The sequence below is a fragment of the Passer montanus genome, unplaced genomic scaffold (assembly GCF_014805655.1).
Source record: "Passer montanus isolate IOZ18808 unplaced genomic scaffold, ASM1480565v1 scaffold40, whole genome shotgun sequence".
Lineage (NCBI taxonomy): Eukaryota > Metazoa > Chordata > Aves > Passeriformes > Passeridae > Passer > Passer montanus.
The window spans coordinates 5,793,235-5,811,268 of NW_024368819.1; the positions used below are offsets into that span (position 1 = coordinate 5,793,235).

General features: G+C 39.8%; 1 protein-coding gene across 2 annotated transcripts; it reads left to right on the top strand.

Annotated features, from left to right (window-relative positions):
- The first annotated feature begins 1,531 nt into the window (after positions 1 to 1,531).
- On the top strand, positions 1,532 to 17,816 carry LOC120506933 (plasminogen-like). 2 transcript variants are annotated; one of them, XM_039719077.1, is made up of 13 exons: positions 1,532 to 1,666; positions 4,504 to 4,639; positions 5,267 to 5,373; positions 6,408 to 6,522; positions 7,565 to 7,728; positions 8,309 to 8,438; positions 8,551 to 8,669; positions 10,110 to 10,272; positions 11,131 to 11,261; positions 12,051 to 12,210; positions 13,823 to 13,854; positions 14,211 to 14,369; positions 16,548 to 17,816. In XM_039719077.1, exons 1-13 carry the CDS (start codon positions 1,618 to 1,620, stop codon positions 16,550 to 16,552), a joined length of 1,470 nt encoding a protein of 489 aa, XP_039575011.1. In that variant the 5' UTR covers positions 1,532 to 1,617; the 3' UTR covers positions 16,553 to 17,816. The 2 variants fall into 2 exon arrangements, with proteins under 2 accessions (XP_039575011.1, XP_039575010.1); XM_039719076.1 differs by lacking the exon at positions 14,211 to 14,369 and having other exon boundaries at positions 13,823 to 14,013.
- Positions 17,817 to 18,034: the final 218 nt, after the last annotated feature.

Genomic DNA, 18,034 nt, shown 5'->3' on the forward strand with positions numbered 1-18,034 from the left:
TCATATCCCTGCTCATCATGTCCCACTGCATCTCTTGGTAACCCCACTTCTCTGCTGTATTAAACTGGGAAATCTTCAGGTCCTGCATGCCCTTCTACCCACCTCCCCCAAATGGTTCTCTAGTCCTGCTTCCTCCCATTCATGTCCCCATAATGTCTCTGTGAGCTGCGCCTGGCTTCCATGAGGACAGCCTGTCTCTTCCACAGCCATCTGGCCCCAGGATTCACCTATGCACATGCTGACATGCTGGTTGGAGGGTACAGACGGGCTGGCAGCCAAGCAGAAATCAGTGGTGATTGCTTCCACCATGAATGTCTTTGTGGAAATTTTGGGTTCTTTGGGTTATTTTCTGAAGCCTTGCAGGAATATTCCTGTAGGAATATCCTTCTGTCGGATGTGATACAGGTTGAATGGTGTGCTCAGACCCTGACTGTAGGCTGGAATGCAGATGAGCTGTGGATGTGTTGCCATACAGACACAGCTCACCACAAAACAGTTTGGACCAAAGACTTGTTCTCCTGCTAGTGTCACTCCTGCCTGTTCTCACTACAGGTTACACACTGGCTAAGAGCCCTCTGCAGTGTGACAAAGCTGAGGCAAAAAGACCACTAAAAGGCCACTTCCCCACTGCCTCCTCAGCAGCCCAGTGTGCATTTCCCACCTGTGCCCTGGAGGCATGTACCTTTCACCCCTGCCTTTACCCCAAGTGACTCCCAGCACAGAGGGGAATATGCAGGACTCCCACCTTCTCATCTGCCCTCCCAATCCCAGCTAAAGGCTACCCTGACTGGCCAGGCAAAGCAGTGGAAGCTCCTGAAGGCACTATGGCTGGCAATGCCTGCCTTAGCTGAGCCCCATGGGCTTGACAGATGTGACAGATGTTGCTGAAATGCATGGGAAACCTGCACACACCCTGAGGTCTGGGCAGACTTAAGATATCAGCAGCTTTGCCTGGAGGTGAAAGGCACATCATACACTGAACCAAAGTGAATGATGCCTCCGAAGTCATGAACAACAAAAAACTAAACCAGAAATGGAAAAAAGCTGAGGGAAGTAATTTTCTTTCCTCCATAAAGGGCATTGGAGGCTGTTAAAAACAATTCTGATACAGAGTTAGCATTATCAGGCTCTGTTTTGTGGGACTAACTTACACAGGAGCATAAATCAGCAGCAGTTTCAATCTAAAGCAGTCCAAGTCTCTGACTAGAAATACTATTGGGACCTAAAGCTGAATACCCAGGACTACATAGAATTAGGTGAGTGGATTGTGTCTTGTTCCCATACTTTCCACCACTATGATCCTCATCTTTACCTTAACAAAGTGATGCCAAGCAATCTGAGAAAAAAAAAATAAAAGAAGCAAAAACATGTCCCACAAAAGAAGAAAGTGCCTTCACATTTCCCAGTATCCAGTAGAAATTATTGAGCCTGATTTGGTAATCCATCCAATTCAAGGTTGTTTTGATAACCACACCATGGATAGGGGGGCACAGCACAGGAGAATGATTAACTTAATCCTCCTGCCTTGTTTGTTTGATGCTGCCTCACTCCAGTGCGAGTCAATAAAACTTTGTGCACCAACAGACACAACTTCCAGCACCCGCCAGCTGGGCCAAAATGGGGATTAGCACAGCTGCCTTTCTCTTTCTTTTCTTGCTCAGCTCAGGTAAGAGTCCTTTGCCTCCTGCTTGCCTGGTTGAGCCTGGGGCCAAACACTAGCAGGCTCCGTGTGCTGAAGGTAGGTCCCTAAGTCAATGTGTCACTGCTCCCTGGACAATGATGGTTTGGGCCTTGCTGGTCAGAAAGAGCTGCTGTTGAGCAAAGTGAGAGCTGTGGTTGCCCCAGGGTTGTGTTCATTAGCAACACCAGAAGACCAGCTGCCTTGGTGTCTGCAAGGGCAGCTAATAACTCCAGGGAAACCTTTCCCATGGCCAGAGATGGGGGCACCCTTGGGAAGCAGCCTGTCAAAGGCTTGTGCAAAACCCACAGCAGTCAGTGAGAAGTTCTCTCTAATTTCAGCAGGCTTTGGATCAAATGCTAAAGGTAAAGCTGTGTTTACTGCCAAGCATTGTTTAGCACAGTGATACTGATTTTCATCCTTTATGACAGGAGTTTTAAAATTTTGAAATTGAATATTTAAAACAAAATGACAAATTAACAGGCTTCTTTATATTCCAACAATGTCACATTTTCTGTTGTCAAACACTTACAATAAAATGTTCTCCCTTGTTTTCCTGAGGGCAGTAGGTAACCTTTATTTATTTAAATAACCTTTATTCCCCAGTAACCTAGATCACCTTTTCCAGGAATATGTCCAGAATTCTTTCTTACAGTTCCAAAAGATTATATGTGTTCCACTGATGGTAATATATGGGTTTCAAGGTTATCTACAAATTCTGTAAATAAATATTCTAGATGTAGTATATATTTCAATCAGATTTCAATCAGCTACTACACTCATACTTTGAAATTACAAATAATTGCATGGCACTTAAATGACTTTTTAAAAGTACTGATAAATATATATCAGTACAGTTTTTATTAATTTTTAATCGTTCAGGTCAGAATACCAGGGACATATAATTGTATGATTGTACCAGGTTATAAAAGACAACTGAGAAAGTGGGGTGTTTTATTTGTTCATTGTTATCAGCTCTGGCTGACTTGCTCAAAAGTGATGCTCCACAACTGCCTTAAAGCCAATTTTTATGTCTTCTGGGTTAGTACTGGTCAAATCTGGGTAGACGCTTATGGAACTTTAGAAATTTGTTTGTTCACATGTATTTGAATATTCTGTTTGATTATCCTGTGCAATATCTGGGTTTATATAGATTTTATTCAGACTATTATATATTCCCTGATGCATTTTAAATCTCTTATATTATTTTCTTAAGTTTACACTTTCTAGTGTTTTTCAGACAACCAGCATCACCTTTTCTTTTCTAAATTTTTGCCAGTCTATGTTGACTTCTAGTTTATGCATGTCATCCAAATTCCCATGTATTCATTCTCAATCCAACTGTAATTTTTTTTTCTTATAGTCACTGAAAAGGAATAGTATCCAAATTGAGCTCTTTGAAAAAATACAGAATTGTAAGATGAGTAAATAAAGTTTGGAAAGGAGTACTTTCTTTTTCTAGTCCACTGGAACAGTGGCCTCAGTTAAGTTAGGAAAAAAATCAGCAAAGGAAGCACTTGTTTGCTAACTCCACCAGAGAAATTAGTAGGCTAGGCTACTGCTGCTCTGCATAGTCCTGCTGTAACAGCAGGACTAGATATGGGAAGCCTCAGTGTCAGGGATTTCTTAAGACATGCAGGTTTTATAGCATTGAGCCAACTCTGCAAAGAGACACAGAAAATTCCCTCAGGCAATGAATAATCTTATTTTCATTAGTGGCCAAAATATCCTTTATTTTGAGTGGATCTGTGTCATATGGAGGTAGGTGATGAATGGCCCACATGTCATGGGAATTAGTAACACTGGAGTGATGTTGCAGTGAATTCAGCCCTAATATGAGTGTGTAAATGAAAAATTCACAACATTACCTGTGAGCATGCTGTACAAAATTATGAACTTCCTGCATCTGTCAATAATAATCTATATTGAAAAAAATGAAATAATTAAACCATGTGACCAATTAAAATCACTTGTGCAATATTGTAACCTGATGCTGGAGACAGAACTAAGCTCTTGTAGAAATTAGAAACAAAAACATAGAATCTTTTTAGGTACAAAAAGAAAAAATCAATTAGATGGTAAACTCTATTGTGAGCTACAGTATTTTAGAGGTGTGTTAGAATTATTAGCAGGTAGACAATATAATTTTTATGCATATGTCACTTTCAGGTCTAATAATACAAACTGATTTTCTAATTTAAAATCTTGGGTTAATTTGTTGCAACAGAGATGCAGCCTGACAATTTCATTACTAAGTCTGCTCAACCCATTGCAATAAAACTATGGTGGGCATTGTAAAAGGCTGTATAGTAACTTTGTCATTGAGGTGTCTTGCTCTAAGGGCAGGACATCTTGGAACAAACAACTAGGCAGTGACCAATGAAGCTGCAGGGATTGCACAGTCTGCATGACACATAATCTCCCATCCACCTAATTCATGCTTCTCCAAAACCTTGATATGGGTATCACTTCCCTTCATCTTTCTCTGATTGTTGTTGACACCACTTAGTCTCTCTCTCCGTTGCCCCTCACTCTTGTTTCCCATTTTTTGCTTTTAGTTTCAAACTCATGCATAACTCTAATCAGAACTGCCTCTACATCTTTCTTCTGCCTCTTTCTTCCCATGATCTGTTGCAGTCATTCAGCTGTAATTCTGTCAGGAGACAGAAATAACCTCAGAGTTTATCATCTTTTGCCCAGAATTATGCAAAATAAATTGTGTCTCCACCTGTCCAAGCTACATGGAAAATGGGACTGAAATCCAGAGATCTTCTTAACTGCAGAATTCTCATTTGTAATGTCTAGTTCCTTTCCTTCCCTTCTAGTGAAAGGAGATATACTGGATGACTATTCAAGAACAGATGGTGTTTGGATACTTACACGAAAAAAACAGTTTTATGAGACAAATAATGAAAAAGAATGTGCAGACAAATGTGAAGCTGAAAGAAATTTCACCTGCAGGTAATTTCTGTCGAATCTTAAAACTGTGCTATTGTGGGTGTCTGCATATCAATGATATGTTCCTACCTTTACTCAGAACCACATCCCCATTCTGCTGCAGCTCTGCCTACAGCAGTGTCTCCCTTGCTGTGCCTTTAGCTTGTGACTTATCTCCAGCCATAAATTACCACCAGATCACGTAAAGAGTGGATTTACAACATACTACTCATTTTATAGTAAATGTTCAAGTTCCAGTTCTTACATGGAGAACTGATTGAGCCTCTCTAGCTGGATGCTGATTTTTTTCACAAGAGTGCAAGGTTTCTTGTTCATTATAGGGACAGTAACTAACCTGAGCAGCCAGGATGACGTTGATAATGTTTTGCCAAAGCAGCTTCTAGTTTCCCACACAATAATTTATTCATGTTGTCATATATCCTGAATAAGTGAGCCACTTGAGAGTAGTAGAAAACCCTAACCTCTTACTCATCTAAAATATTGAGTACAGTATCTGAAATATAAGAATGAATATAAGATAGTGCTAGCAAATTAATAATTTATAGAAAAATACTTCTGAGATAAATAATTTGAATTGAATTTAAAATATTGCTTCCTATGTCAATATTTCTTCCTTCTCAATTTCAATAGGGCTTTCCTATTCACCAGGAAAAAGCTACAGTGTTTAACACTGGCTGAAAATGCTAAAATGACAGTGACATTCGCCAGCGCAGACACAGTTCTTTATGAGAAGATAAGTATGTTACAGTACAATGTTACATATTTACTCATCAAGCCTATTCTAATGGCATCCTTCTCTTCTCTGCTGCAGTGCTGGAGCAAATTCCTGTATAGGGCAGAAAACTAATAGAGAATTTGGGGGGCAAACAGGAATAAGCCACGTTGCTAAAACTGCTGTTCAAGAATGATCAAATACCAAGGCCTAGATCCATGGTGGTCTCCATTTGCCATTTGAACTGGAAAGTTACTTATTGCCTTCCTCCCAGACCCAGTTATATAGTCTTCACCTCCTCTCCCCAGGTGTCAGATGTGTCCAGCTTTATTATTTAGACAGGCTACAGTAATTTAGGAGGAACCCTAAAGCATTTTTTCCTAGCAGATTGGTCTCCTGTCCTTGCTCTAACACTTCCATTTTATATTTTGAGGTTTGGGGAGATTCTTCTTGTGCAAACAAGAACAGGGGAAAGGAAGGGAAATCAAGATCACTGACCTCAATAACTGGAAACTTTTCAGTGTTTGTTGCAAATAAAAGCACCATTGACATGATTTACACTCTCTGTCTTGGAATCCCACTAGAAATACACCTGGGAGAGGTTGAGGCTAAGATGAAAAGTTTTGGGGCCACTTATGTGACAAATGTGTTTTGATAACTAAGTATTTTCTGGCTTAAAGGGATAGCTGGGTGACACCCACACTGCAAATGTACTTATGAACAAAGCCTTTCCAAGAATCCCTGGCTGCTGGGGATTCCTATTTATCCCGGTATTATGATAGTATAAGACTGCATTATTTTCACATCAAAAACTTGATATAGCTGTTCTCTTTATTATATAGCTTTATAAAAATGCTTCAGAAATTTTTCTCTTTAGATGCCTAGCAGCTGTAACTAATTTATTTTAAAATACATTATATATGTTTGCAGGCACAAGAGGTTCAAAACATGAGTAAAACATGGACCATCATGTACAGATGAGCTTTAGTTAAAGCTGCAGATTTTCAATACCAGGAAATGAATGTTGTAACTGAATTTACAAATTTGATTCCATTTCAGTTTACCTTATGCAGTGTAAAAGAGGGATTGGGACAGACTACAGAGGAACAGAAGCCAAGACTCAGAGGGGTATTCCATGCCAGAAGTGGGCAGAAAAAATACCCCACAAACCAAAGTATGTGCCTATTTACATTTCTTTTTGCTGTTATAAACCTTTTCCAAGTTTCCTCATCTTCATATATATATATACAGATATATAGTGCAAGTTATCAAATCCTGTTGTCAGGTGACTTTTAAAAACACCTTATCTTTATCTGTCTTGTTACTTTTGACTCTACTGCAATGATCTGGATAAGGAAAGGATGCATTGTCAGCTAGAGAAGTTGTGTCTATATGTGAGGTGTCTTAAGCAGATTAAATGCTCCTTCTCTCAACACAATGAAGATTTTTGCTGTTGGTAACAGTGGGGTCAGAATTACTCTCCTCTGTATAAAATGACATCTGTCCAACTCTAGGCCCTCCCTACCTGCCATACAGATAGTCAAAAAACAAAAAAATTGAGAAAAGTATCCAAGGGCCAAATGCATCTGGCTAGGTAGAGTCTTCTCAGGGCTGGCTGCCATTGGGCTCACTGAAGCAAGTGGGGAAGCAGAGGTCCTGTGTCCTCTCATTTATGTTGAAGCTTTATTTTAAAAATTATTTTGTTTTTATTCGAATTAAATGCACTCGGATACTCTTGTTCAGATAATTTAAAAGTAATTTAGTCTTCTCTGGGAAGACTGCTGTAGGAAGAAGCCTAGCTTCACTTGCTTCAGATTTCTGTGAGACCCAGTTATGTTTGGTGGATAGTCTCTAGAAATACACAACTTTTAAAGCAGCTCCACTAAGAAAAACACATGAGAGAGCCACACGTTGTAGTGAGCTGATTAGATCAACAGGATGCACGTATTAAAGACAACAATAGTCCTCTGAGACTGTCATTGTCCTTACAGGCTGTAAGCTTACTTCTTACTGGCAAGTGGGGCTAGGGAGAAAGCTACTAATAATTGTAGTTAGGAATGATCTTTTGGTTTTCATTTATGGCTTACAATGGGAAATCATTTTCCCTCATTTTTACTGTGAATGAATAAAATTCACAGCTAGCTGAACAGCTTAGATGTTTCCCTTCTGTGCCACTAAAGTACTGGTATTAAAATAGAAATTTAATACTATTACAGTTATACACCTGAAAAACACCCCAGTGCAGGGTTGGAAGAAAATTACTGCAGAAACCCTGATGCAGATGAAAGTGGACCCTGGTGTTACACAACAGATCCTGCTGTGAGATTTGATTACTGTGCCATCCCAGAGTGTGAGAACCAGGTCATGCACACTGGAGAAGGTATATTTACTTTTCAGTGAAGGGATGTTCAATAAAGTAATATTGTTCCTGCTATTTTTTTGTGCTTTATTTTTACAGGTTTTTGGTTCTTTTTTTTTTTCAAATTAGAATTTAAATCAAGATGAACTTAAGAAGTTCTCAACAGAAAGGTAGTTTTCCTAATTGGCTTGAGTTATCGAAGTTATTTTGTAAATATGGAAGAACTAAATTTGCTGATATTGTTTGCTTTATCTTTATCTGCCTTGTTACATTTGACTCTACTGGCAGAGAACTGCAAAGATCTGGATAAGAACTATATTGCTCTTACACCAGTAATTTATTTAATTGTAACAAGGGTAAAGACTGACCCAAGTGCTGTGCAACACACTGAACTCCCATTGCTAACCATACACGCAGACACATGACAAATTCCTCCCTGCAAGTGAAATATATTCCTGAAGCATTATTGATTTAGCCAGGCTGTAATGCACAGTTTCCTGAATTCCTTTCATTGTTAGCTGGAGCAAACCCCACTTGTCCTTTCAGCATAATCTCCCATGAATAAGCTGGTGGTTCCTCGCTTTGTTTTCCTTCTGCCTAGGACCTGAGGGGGAGTGCATGCAGTGTAACGGCGAGGATTACCGCGGAGAAGTTTCCAGAACAGAGTCTGGACTGGAGTGCCAGCGCTGGGATGTCCAAGAGCCTCATATGCATGGATTTATCCTGAAACAGTGAGTGCCACTCAGCACCAAATTCATTCCCACAGAGCCTGCCTGCAGACAGCCTCGTTGCTACACATGGCTGTTGCTGACTCACAAGCTTCTCTTCATTTTTAATGCACAGCTATCCAGAAAAGGACCTGAAGATGAATTATTGCCGCAATCCTGATGGTGAACTTCGGCCCTGGTGTTTCACTACCAACCCGAATAAACGCTGGGAATATTGCAACATTCCTCATTGCAGTGAGTCTGATTTCCTGAGATCACTCCAGAGGGTAGCTCATTAAAATTATGCAGGGAGGGGAAAGAAAAGAAACCACAGTTCTGAGTAACCTAGAGGTATCTCTGTGAATCAGGGAAAGTGCACATTAATAAGCAGAATCACTCATTAAACTTCTATTATGTACAATCATGTATGGTCAGTGAGGATGAAGGCGCCACAAAGTGCAGTACAGCCAATGATGTTATGGGAAACCATAATTTGCCCTTAACCACTTTACTTTTAAACTTACCTGGGAGGCAAGACATTAAGGTCAAATCAGGTGGTAGTTTACTGCTGATTTGCTAACTCACAGAAATCATCTAAATTACCATGTGGCTATACTGTGATATTTTACCTGAATCTTATCTGCACAGCCAGCACTCCTTTTTCATAGCAAGGCATGAATCCTGAGAAACAGGTTCAGGCCTCAGGAGTAAAACCTGACTTATCAGTGAGCTAGCTTAACCCATTAAGTTGAGCGCACTAAATCTGGATATTTCCAAGGCACTGAATTAAGAGGTAACATTCCCTATTGTAGAAGTGGATTGCACTTCGAGAAAAAACAATTATAAGTGTGTTTTCTCTCTGTAGAGATTGCTTTCTTATGTATCTACACTTGCCAGTGCTCTAAGCAGTGTGTGTTTGCTAGAGGTAGTTCTCTTAGCATGCTCAATTACGGATGGCAGAATAACTATCTATAGACTTTTGTATAATAAGTTGTGACAGTTACCATAGCATTTCCATCCTGCACTTAAAGTTTAAGGAACATACCAACCTTTTAGGGTCATACTCATGTCCTTGAGGAATTCTGTATATTATGGGTTTGTGCTGTAAATTCATTTTCCATTTGCCCTCTGCAGGTTCTATGCCTCTGATCATTACTCTTGTTTTCTTTGCTGTTCCCCACATGTCAGACCATTTCACTTTCTTTCTTTTTTTCACTATTCCTTTTCTCCCTCTTCCCCAGCTCACTGACTGCAGAGGTTCAGCTTTCAGGGCTGCTCTGCTTTCTCTCACAATTTCTTCTTGGTCCTTTCTGCCCTTCCACACTACCTGTGTGTTTTATATTACTGTACTCCATCTCACTTGGGTTTACAAGGCCGTACAAGACTACTCACTGCCTTTCCTGTTCTGCTCTCAGGGGACAGTAGGCACAGAATCTGGCTCAACCCAGCAAAGTTATTTACTGGCTGCTATAAAAGGGCAGACACAGGGCATCCATCTGGCAGTCTGGAGGCCCATAAAGATGTCCTCTTTGATTTTGACATGGCTTTTAACCAGTGTAACCTCTGATGAAAGAAAAAAAAATCCATCTTCAACGTTACAGAAACAAAGGTGTTTATATCTTTTTGAAAGCACTACTTACCAGTATTTTCCTCCCCTTCCCTTTCCCTTTCTTTTCTTTTCTTTTCCTGTTACAGCTACACCCCCAGCAGTCTCTGGCCGAGACTCCCAGTGTCTTTCAGGGAGAGGTGAAGACTATCGAGGAAGGATAGCCATCACCGAATCGGGCAATGCCTGCCAACCCTGGAACACACAGTTTCCTCACAAGCATGGCTGGACTCCTGAGAGATATCCCTGCAAGTACGCTGAGCTTCAGCATTCTAACAAATACCAAGGGTTATTCCCTATCGATCCAGATGCAGAGGCAAGAGGAAGAGAGGTTTTCCTCATTTATGTTGTTAAGTTGTAATTCTCACTGTTTGTCAGTGCTCATTACTTCTGTTCAGGTCTTGCTCTTCATTTTTTTCTGCCTCCCTGTTTATTCTTATGTACTTTTCTCACTTGTCTCTCCCACATCCCACAGCAGAGCTATACTTAGTTCACTACTTTTTATGTTAAAAATCCCTTGGCTGTGTTTTAGCACATTTTCAATGCATTACTCTTCTGAAGAATGATGCTCCAAGGACAACATATTCCCATACATCCTTGTGCTCCAAGGTCAGAAGAACTGGGTTTGCAGAGCACTACCGATGTGCAGGAGTAGCTGGGACTGACCTGGTTAATAGCTCTGTAGTTTGATCCTGCAAGTTTTCCTAAAAAGTGAAACCCTGTTCACTCTCACAGGGCACAGAGCAGCATGCACCAGTGCACCTTTGTAAGCACTTCCAGTCTGTCACATCCAGCCTTGCCTAGCTCTTACTGTAATCTCAGGGATATCAGTGCCTTGTGTTTTGAAGTCAGCTCTTACTGCTGCATCTTGACCTCAACAACAAGAGCAGAAAGTGTAAGCATTGGAAAAGTTTTTCCTATGTCTTCAGCATTCAGACTGTGAAGTTGAAGACCATTGGTTAGTCCCAAAGGAGCAATGCATGGGTTAATCAATCTCCAAAATATATACACCACTGAGTTGAATTCTATGTGCAGTAGTTGCTAATGGTCATGCATACAACTCTTCTGGATGAGTGGTTTAAAGTCAGTGTTCCTGTTTCCTGTTTCAAGGGGCTTAGAAGAAAACTACTGTAGAAACCCTGATGGAGAGAAGAAGCCTTGGTGCTACACCACCAACAGCAACATTAGATGGGAATATTGCACAATTCCTCCCTGTGACAGAACAGAACAAGAGATTGCTGGTATGAATAGTGGACTGTAATCGAGATAAGGAGTTTAAAACAGTGAAAGATTTATTGTTTCATATTGTAAATGTATTAATCTTTTTTTCAGTCACTTTGTCACTCTTAATGTTTGTCTTCCTGGCATGTTGCAAATTCTGACAAATATTAAACTTTCAGTTAGGGAAATACAGTGAAAGATGTAAATCACAAGCTGAATCGACAGAAGAATTACAGGATGAAAGATATTTATGTTTTTATATTCCTTTCTTCCTAAAGGTAGGCCAATTATAGCAAATTCGTTGAAAAATGAAACAGCTTAAAGAGATTAAAAATTGCTAAACAAAATTAACTCCTATTTTTGGAAATTAATCACAAATGAAAGGACAAGACTTTCAACACAATTAACAATCACATTGAAACATTCATTCATTTAAGCACAAAATTAACAAGTCTTACAATCAAAAGGATAATAGAGATACTGAAGTTTAACATAATGTCTGTTTGAGAAATATAATGGGCAAAATCACCAGTATCTAATCTTTGAGGATTTTGAATGAGAATTTTCTTATCTTTAATTCTGACATGTTCGTTTATGCCAAAATGAAACTAACTGGTGAACCCTTCACTGAGAAACATCTAACATAAGATGTTGAAAGTTTTCTCAGTATCTTTGGAAGTGCCCTTCTGCTGCAGATGTGATGACTTCATTCGTTTTTGTCATCCTTTGTGTTTGAGCTTTCTTGTGCCTGACTCAGTAATAACATTAAAATTATGATGCCAAAGACCAGTTTCTGTTGCTCATTGCAGATGTGCCTGTACTAGTACCCCTAACAGAGGAGTGCTACCGAGACAAAGGCCAGAGTTATCGTGGCACAACTTCAGTCACTGCCTCGGGAAAGAAGTGCCAGGCCTGGAGCTCCATGTTCCCACACAGGCACATAAAAACCCCGGACAGATTCCCGGACGCGTACGTTTATCTCACCTCTTCTCGCTTTCTCCCTATTATCTTTGCACAGCTATGCTTTAAAACACTGCTAGGGACTATATCAATAAAAGAGAACTTTTCTAAGATGCAGAAAAGTTTTCTGTTAGTCTCATTTGTAAGAATTTTCTTTTCTTGTTATCAAAACTCTGAGTAAAATACAGCTGTGTCCCTTACTATTAAATATGATCTTCTGCAACCAACAACAGGAGACTTGCATCCAGAGACAAGGCATCTACTGAAGTATGTGTTTTATTTATGAATTGGAGACTTTTTGTTGTGGCCTTTCTAATGATTTAATCTGGGGGAGACACAGTATTTATGATACAAAACACACTGTCAGATATGTCATGTTTAGAAATACCAACTAAGTGTTCTTTGTAGTTGGAATTTGGCACCTAAAATTGTGTACACTGAAATTTCCCCCCTTGATTTATCTTCCTCAGATTAACAAAACTGCACCAGGAATGACTGGAGCAGTGACAAGACAAGCAAAATAACCATTAATGTGCCAGTTTTTAGTAAGGAGAAGAGAGCAAGAGGATTACAATTACAGGAGCAATTGGGAGGAAATCCATCATGCTTAGTGGATTATAAGCAGGAAAGTTGATACTTTTCTATTTTTTTCCCTTTGTATGCTGTCACTCTAAATAATTTGAAATTTTCAGTCATATATTGGCATGAAAAAACTGAAACATCCTCAGAGGGGATGCATGATATCTTTCAAAAACATTTTAAAATATTAAAATTTTGCTGGTAAAATGTGGAATTCGCATGTCCTGTCATATTCAGAGAAAAAGCATTGCAGTTCTTTTTTACTCTGAGACTGTGCTGTGATTCAGGAGGGGGAAATATTGAAACTCTGCACATTATTGAAAAGAGAAGCTCTCCTTCCACATGCCCCAACAAGCACAGACATGGGAGTGGTCTCACTGAAGTCAGTAGAAATGGAGTTTTGGGGTGTAAGAGGGGATCAATTGCATAAATATTTGTTTGCCATTCTTCTGAATATGAGAAGGAACCTTTTGACATCTATAAATTTTGGAAAAGCCTAAGTTTCCCTCAATAGTATGAATTTTCCTGCATATTCATTACTAATTCACACATTCTGTACTAATTCACAATTGTGAATGCTTACACACACCTACTTGTAAATTTTTTTTTAAATTACCATATGGCTTTTCCCTCAATAGTATGAATTTTCCTGCATATTCATTACTAATTCACACATTCTGTACTAATTCACAATTTTGTGTGCTTACACACACACTTGTAAATTTTTTTAAATTGCTGTATGGGCCAATTATTTAGGTACTCAGTACATTGAAATATTACAGCCAGAGTATAAGCCAGTAGTTGAATTGTTTCCTTATGTGTAAATATATTCAAGATTCCAATGCCCATGTGAAATACAACTCTTCACTAGCATCACAACCAAAGATGTGCTTGCTGGTGAGAGGATATCTGGCCATAAGTAAAACAAACAAAAATCTATTTATTTGTACATAGTAGGAGTGCATAGTACATCTTTTTGTCAAGATATTCCTATGCTTACTTTCAGTCTTATGCAGCATGACTGTTGACTTTATTTTTGCAGGGATTTGAGGGACAACTATTGTAGAAACCCAGATGGTGACAGCAGCCCGTGGTGTTTCACCACTGACCCCAACACGATATGGGAGTACTGCAACCTCAAGAGGTGTGATGATCATACACAAGAGCCTGCATCAAATGCCTCACCTGGAATGATGGAACACAACATTGGCTCATCTACCTCCACCACATCTGGTAACAGCTGGCTATAAGTGTCACCTCCTGTAGAGTCTGTGGGTAAAGGAAACAGCAATCTATCAAAATTATTCCTGAGTGTCATGGTTTAACCACAGCCAGAAACTAAGTAACATGTAGCTGCTCACTCATTCCCCCATCCCTTCTTTGGTAGGGAGAAGAAATTTTTTAAAAAGTAAGACTCATGAGATAACAACATGGTGACAGCAGCCCGTGGTGTTTCACCACTGACCCCAACACGATATGGGAGTACTGCAACCTCAAGAGGTGTGATGATCATACACAAGAGCCTGCATCAAATGCCTCACCTGGAATGATGGAACACAACATTGGCTCATCTACCTCCACCACATCTGGTAACAGCTGGCTATAAGTGTCACCTCCTGTAGAGTCTGTGGGTAAAGGAAACAGCAATCTATCAAAATTATTCCTGAGTGTCATGGTTTAACCACAGCCAGAAACTAAGTACCATGCAGCTGCTCACTCATTCCCCATCCCTTCTTTGGTGAGGAGGAGAATTTTTAAAAAAAGTAAGACTCATGAGATAACAATGGTTTAATAATTGAAATAAAATTATGTACAATAACTATAATAATAATAGCAGCAATAATAATAGTAGTAATTGTAATGGAAACATGGGAGAGAGATAAAACCCAAGGAACAAAAGTGATGCACAACACAATTGCTGACCAATGCCTAGCCTGTCCCTGAGCAGCAATTAGTGGCTCCATCCAGTGTATGCAACGCTTATGCCTGTTGTTCTATGGGATGGAACATCCCTGTGGCCAGGCCAGGTCGGCTGTCCTGGCTGTGCTTCTGCCCAGCCTCTTGTGCACTTCCTTACTGGCAGAGAAGGAGAAGCCGAAAAGTCCTTGAGTTAGAAAAAGCACTACTTAGCAACAACCAAAATATCAGTGTGTTATAATTGTTATTCTGATATTAAACCTAAAACATGGCACTCTACCAGCTACTAAGAAGAAAATTATCTAAGCCCAAATCAGGACACTGACTAGGCTTGCAATGTAACAATTACATCCCTCCTGCAGCTCTCAGATCTGTACTGCTGTACTGCTACAGGATATATACCAACAGAAGAGCAAGTGATCTTTAGTTAGTATATGTCCTGTAGCCTATGTCATTTTACAGTGCATTTTGAAGGATGTCTTTTTCATCTAGGTGAACAAGAGGAAAACAGACATTCTAGTATTTCTCAAGCTGTGTGCTATTGAAATATGCGACTGTTATTTATCATAAGAATTTTGCTTGTGTTGTGCTTTATGTTTTCAGGAGGGTGACCTTAGCTTGTATTGTTCAAAGGCAGCTTTGTTTTGCAAAATTAGATAAATGAGGTTTTGCTCTGTCCTGTTTTCTTACTTCCTTAATTAATAGCTCACATTGGTCAAAGTGATATGACACCTCTTAAAGTATAGTGGAGCTTTGCATGAGTTACTTATTTTGCAAAGGAAGGTGGCAGGGTTGAACAAAAGACATATTCCTAAATTGAGTTGGGTGCTCTTCTTACATGCAGCAGAAAATAAGTACTTGTAGCAAAATGCTTGGAAGCAAAAGTTGCTTCTTAAGTCTAATGGGCTGCTGAAATATGGTTCTCTCATTAAAGTGCTTACTGATAACAAATTAGCAAAAATCTTGAAGTCTTTCAGATATTTGCAATATGTTACAGAAAATGTTTAGCCTGAAGTTCCTTGGTATAAATATATAATCACTCTGAATTTATGAATGGAAGTGTTAAAAATCATTCCTTTTGTGATGAATTTACTTTGGGAAGCATAGATAACTGTGCGTTAAGAATAACCTAACTGACTATAAGCAGGTAAATACATATAATTTGAACTTTCAAGGCTCAGAAATAGTTTCAGAAGCTCAATGTTTCTGCATGAAGCCTAGGAGCTGAGGTATATGCAGCTTTTTTTTTCTTAACTTACACTGTCAACCAGAAAAGCAGGGAAATTGGGTAAGGTAACATCTTACTCATATTAGCCCAGTGTTGTGAATATCCCACTCACCTGAAGCAAAGCCTGTAATATACTGCCTGCACTTAGAGACTGTGGGCAGTGTGCTCTGCTATTTGACTCTACTATTGGTAGAGTCAAAAATCATCAGACACAGGTATTCATATCCTGCTATGCCTGCATTTCAAGGAATTTAAAGCATTCAAACAGTTAAATTATCTTTGTCCAGATCAAGTAGATTTGGGATATGGAAAATTAGGAAAGTTCCATTTTTGTGTGTGTAATTGACCTCACAGTGATCCAGGGATGTCCTCACATCCATGACTGATGGATCTTCAGACCAAGAGCATGGCCTGGATGCTTAGAGACAAGGGGGGTTTTTTTACCCCCAATTCTTTTATTCCAGCAGGTCTAATAAAACACTTTCTCTTTCTACAGTCCTCATGTCAGTCACATTTTAAAGCCTTTGGAGCTACAATATTATTCCTGCCAGTATTTTGCTGTTTGCATGACTAGTGCCCCCATTACTAGAGAAGTTACTTCATACTCTCTTTTCCTCCCTAGGCTGAAGTTGGAGGATCCCTGGTCTGCCAAGAGAAGAACAAATTTGTCCAAAATGGAGTCACTTCTTGGGGACTGGACTGTACCCAGCCATCAAAGCCTGGTTTTGTCCAAATTCCTGGTTTTGTTTCTTGGATCAAGAATGCAGTAGCTTCCCACTGAATGTGGGTGCAGGCTAATTTTTCTGGAAAGCAGTCCCTGTGTCAGAAACAACATTCCAAGTATGGGTCTATGACTAGTTTTAAAAATTATGTAATAATTCATAGGAATTCATCCTCAATAAATACCACTACTGGTTTAGTGTAAGTAGCCATTGCAAAGCAGAAGCCAAGCTGACCAATTGTTACTGTCTGTCAGATTATCTGTGTTGTACCTGGGTGAGTCAACCGTGGTGGCATGTCACAGCAGCTCCTACTTCACCCCTGTTACACCCCAAATATTTAATCCAGGAATTAAATTGAAGGTTCCTTTACACTAGTTAGCACAAAGAGAAATCCCAACTAGATATTCTCAAGAGGTGAAAATCACACAAAAGCTTACTGGCAAAAACATAGAAAATAAAGGGACTTTGACAAAAGGATTAAATATGACACCATATTCACCTATCATAGCATTACTTAGCATTAATTTAGTACTTAGCATTTATTTAGCCCATTTCACCTAGAAACCTTTAAACCTATGAGATCTTACATTGCCCACAAAGTTTCATGAAAAGAGAATTAGGATAAGAAAGAGACAGAGACAGAGAAAGACAGAAGAGATTTAGAACACACGTAGAGCTAGCACCTCCTAGGATTCCATTGTGGGTAAGACAGGAGCTCCAGGAAGCTGGCAGGGTCAAGACCATGTGCTGCCCTTGTGCTCCATCTGTTAAGCCTCCTTGGGCCTTTCCCCTAATGAGAGATTCCAGTCACTTGGCAGTTCAGGGGCTGGGTCAGCACCATCCCCCCATGTCAGTGATTGATTGATTGATTGATTGATTGACAGCTCTGCCAGGGCTGAGGGGGTCTGGGGGCAGGGCAGGGCACCACCTCACCTAGCAGCACATAAGCAAGCATTTCAAGCACCCCAAAAAGTGGCTCAGAACACTAAACTTATCCAGTCTCTGACAAGGATCCTGCATCTCAAGACATGAACCAGGACCACTGCAGTGGGACCTTTCCTCTTTTGGTCTAATAAGGGTCCCATCTAGCAGGCAGAGTAGAAAGGAAAGAAGAGGAAAGCATATTGAAACTCATATAATGGGCAATTGCTATAACAATAAAACCTAATTAACATCTTTTTATGCTGTTCATTCCCCCCACCATCCCACGAGTCCAAAAATCACAGGATCATCAGGCTCCAGGGGGCGAGTTCATGCATCAATCTTTTAGCACCTAAGGAAATCCAGCAGATCATCTGTGATTCCCTGTGCTCCTGGAGGCATCACTTTCCTACTTTGAGGTTTAGCATTCCCTAACATTAGATAATTTACACAACTATTTGTGATA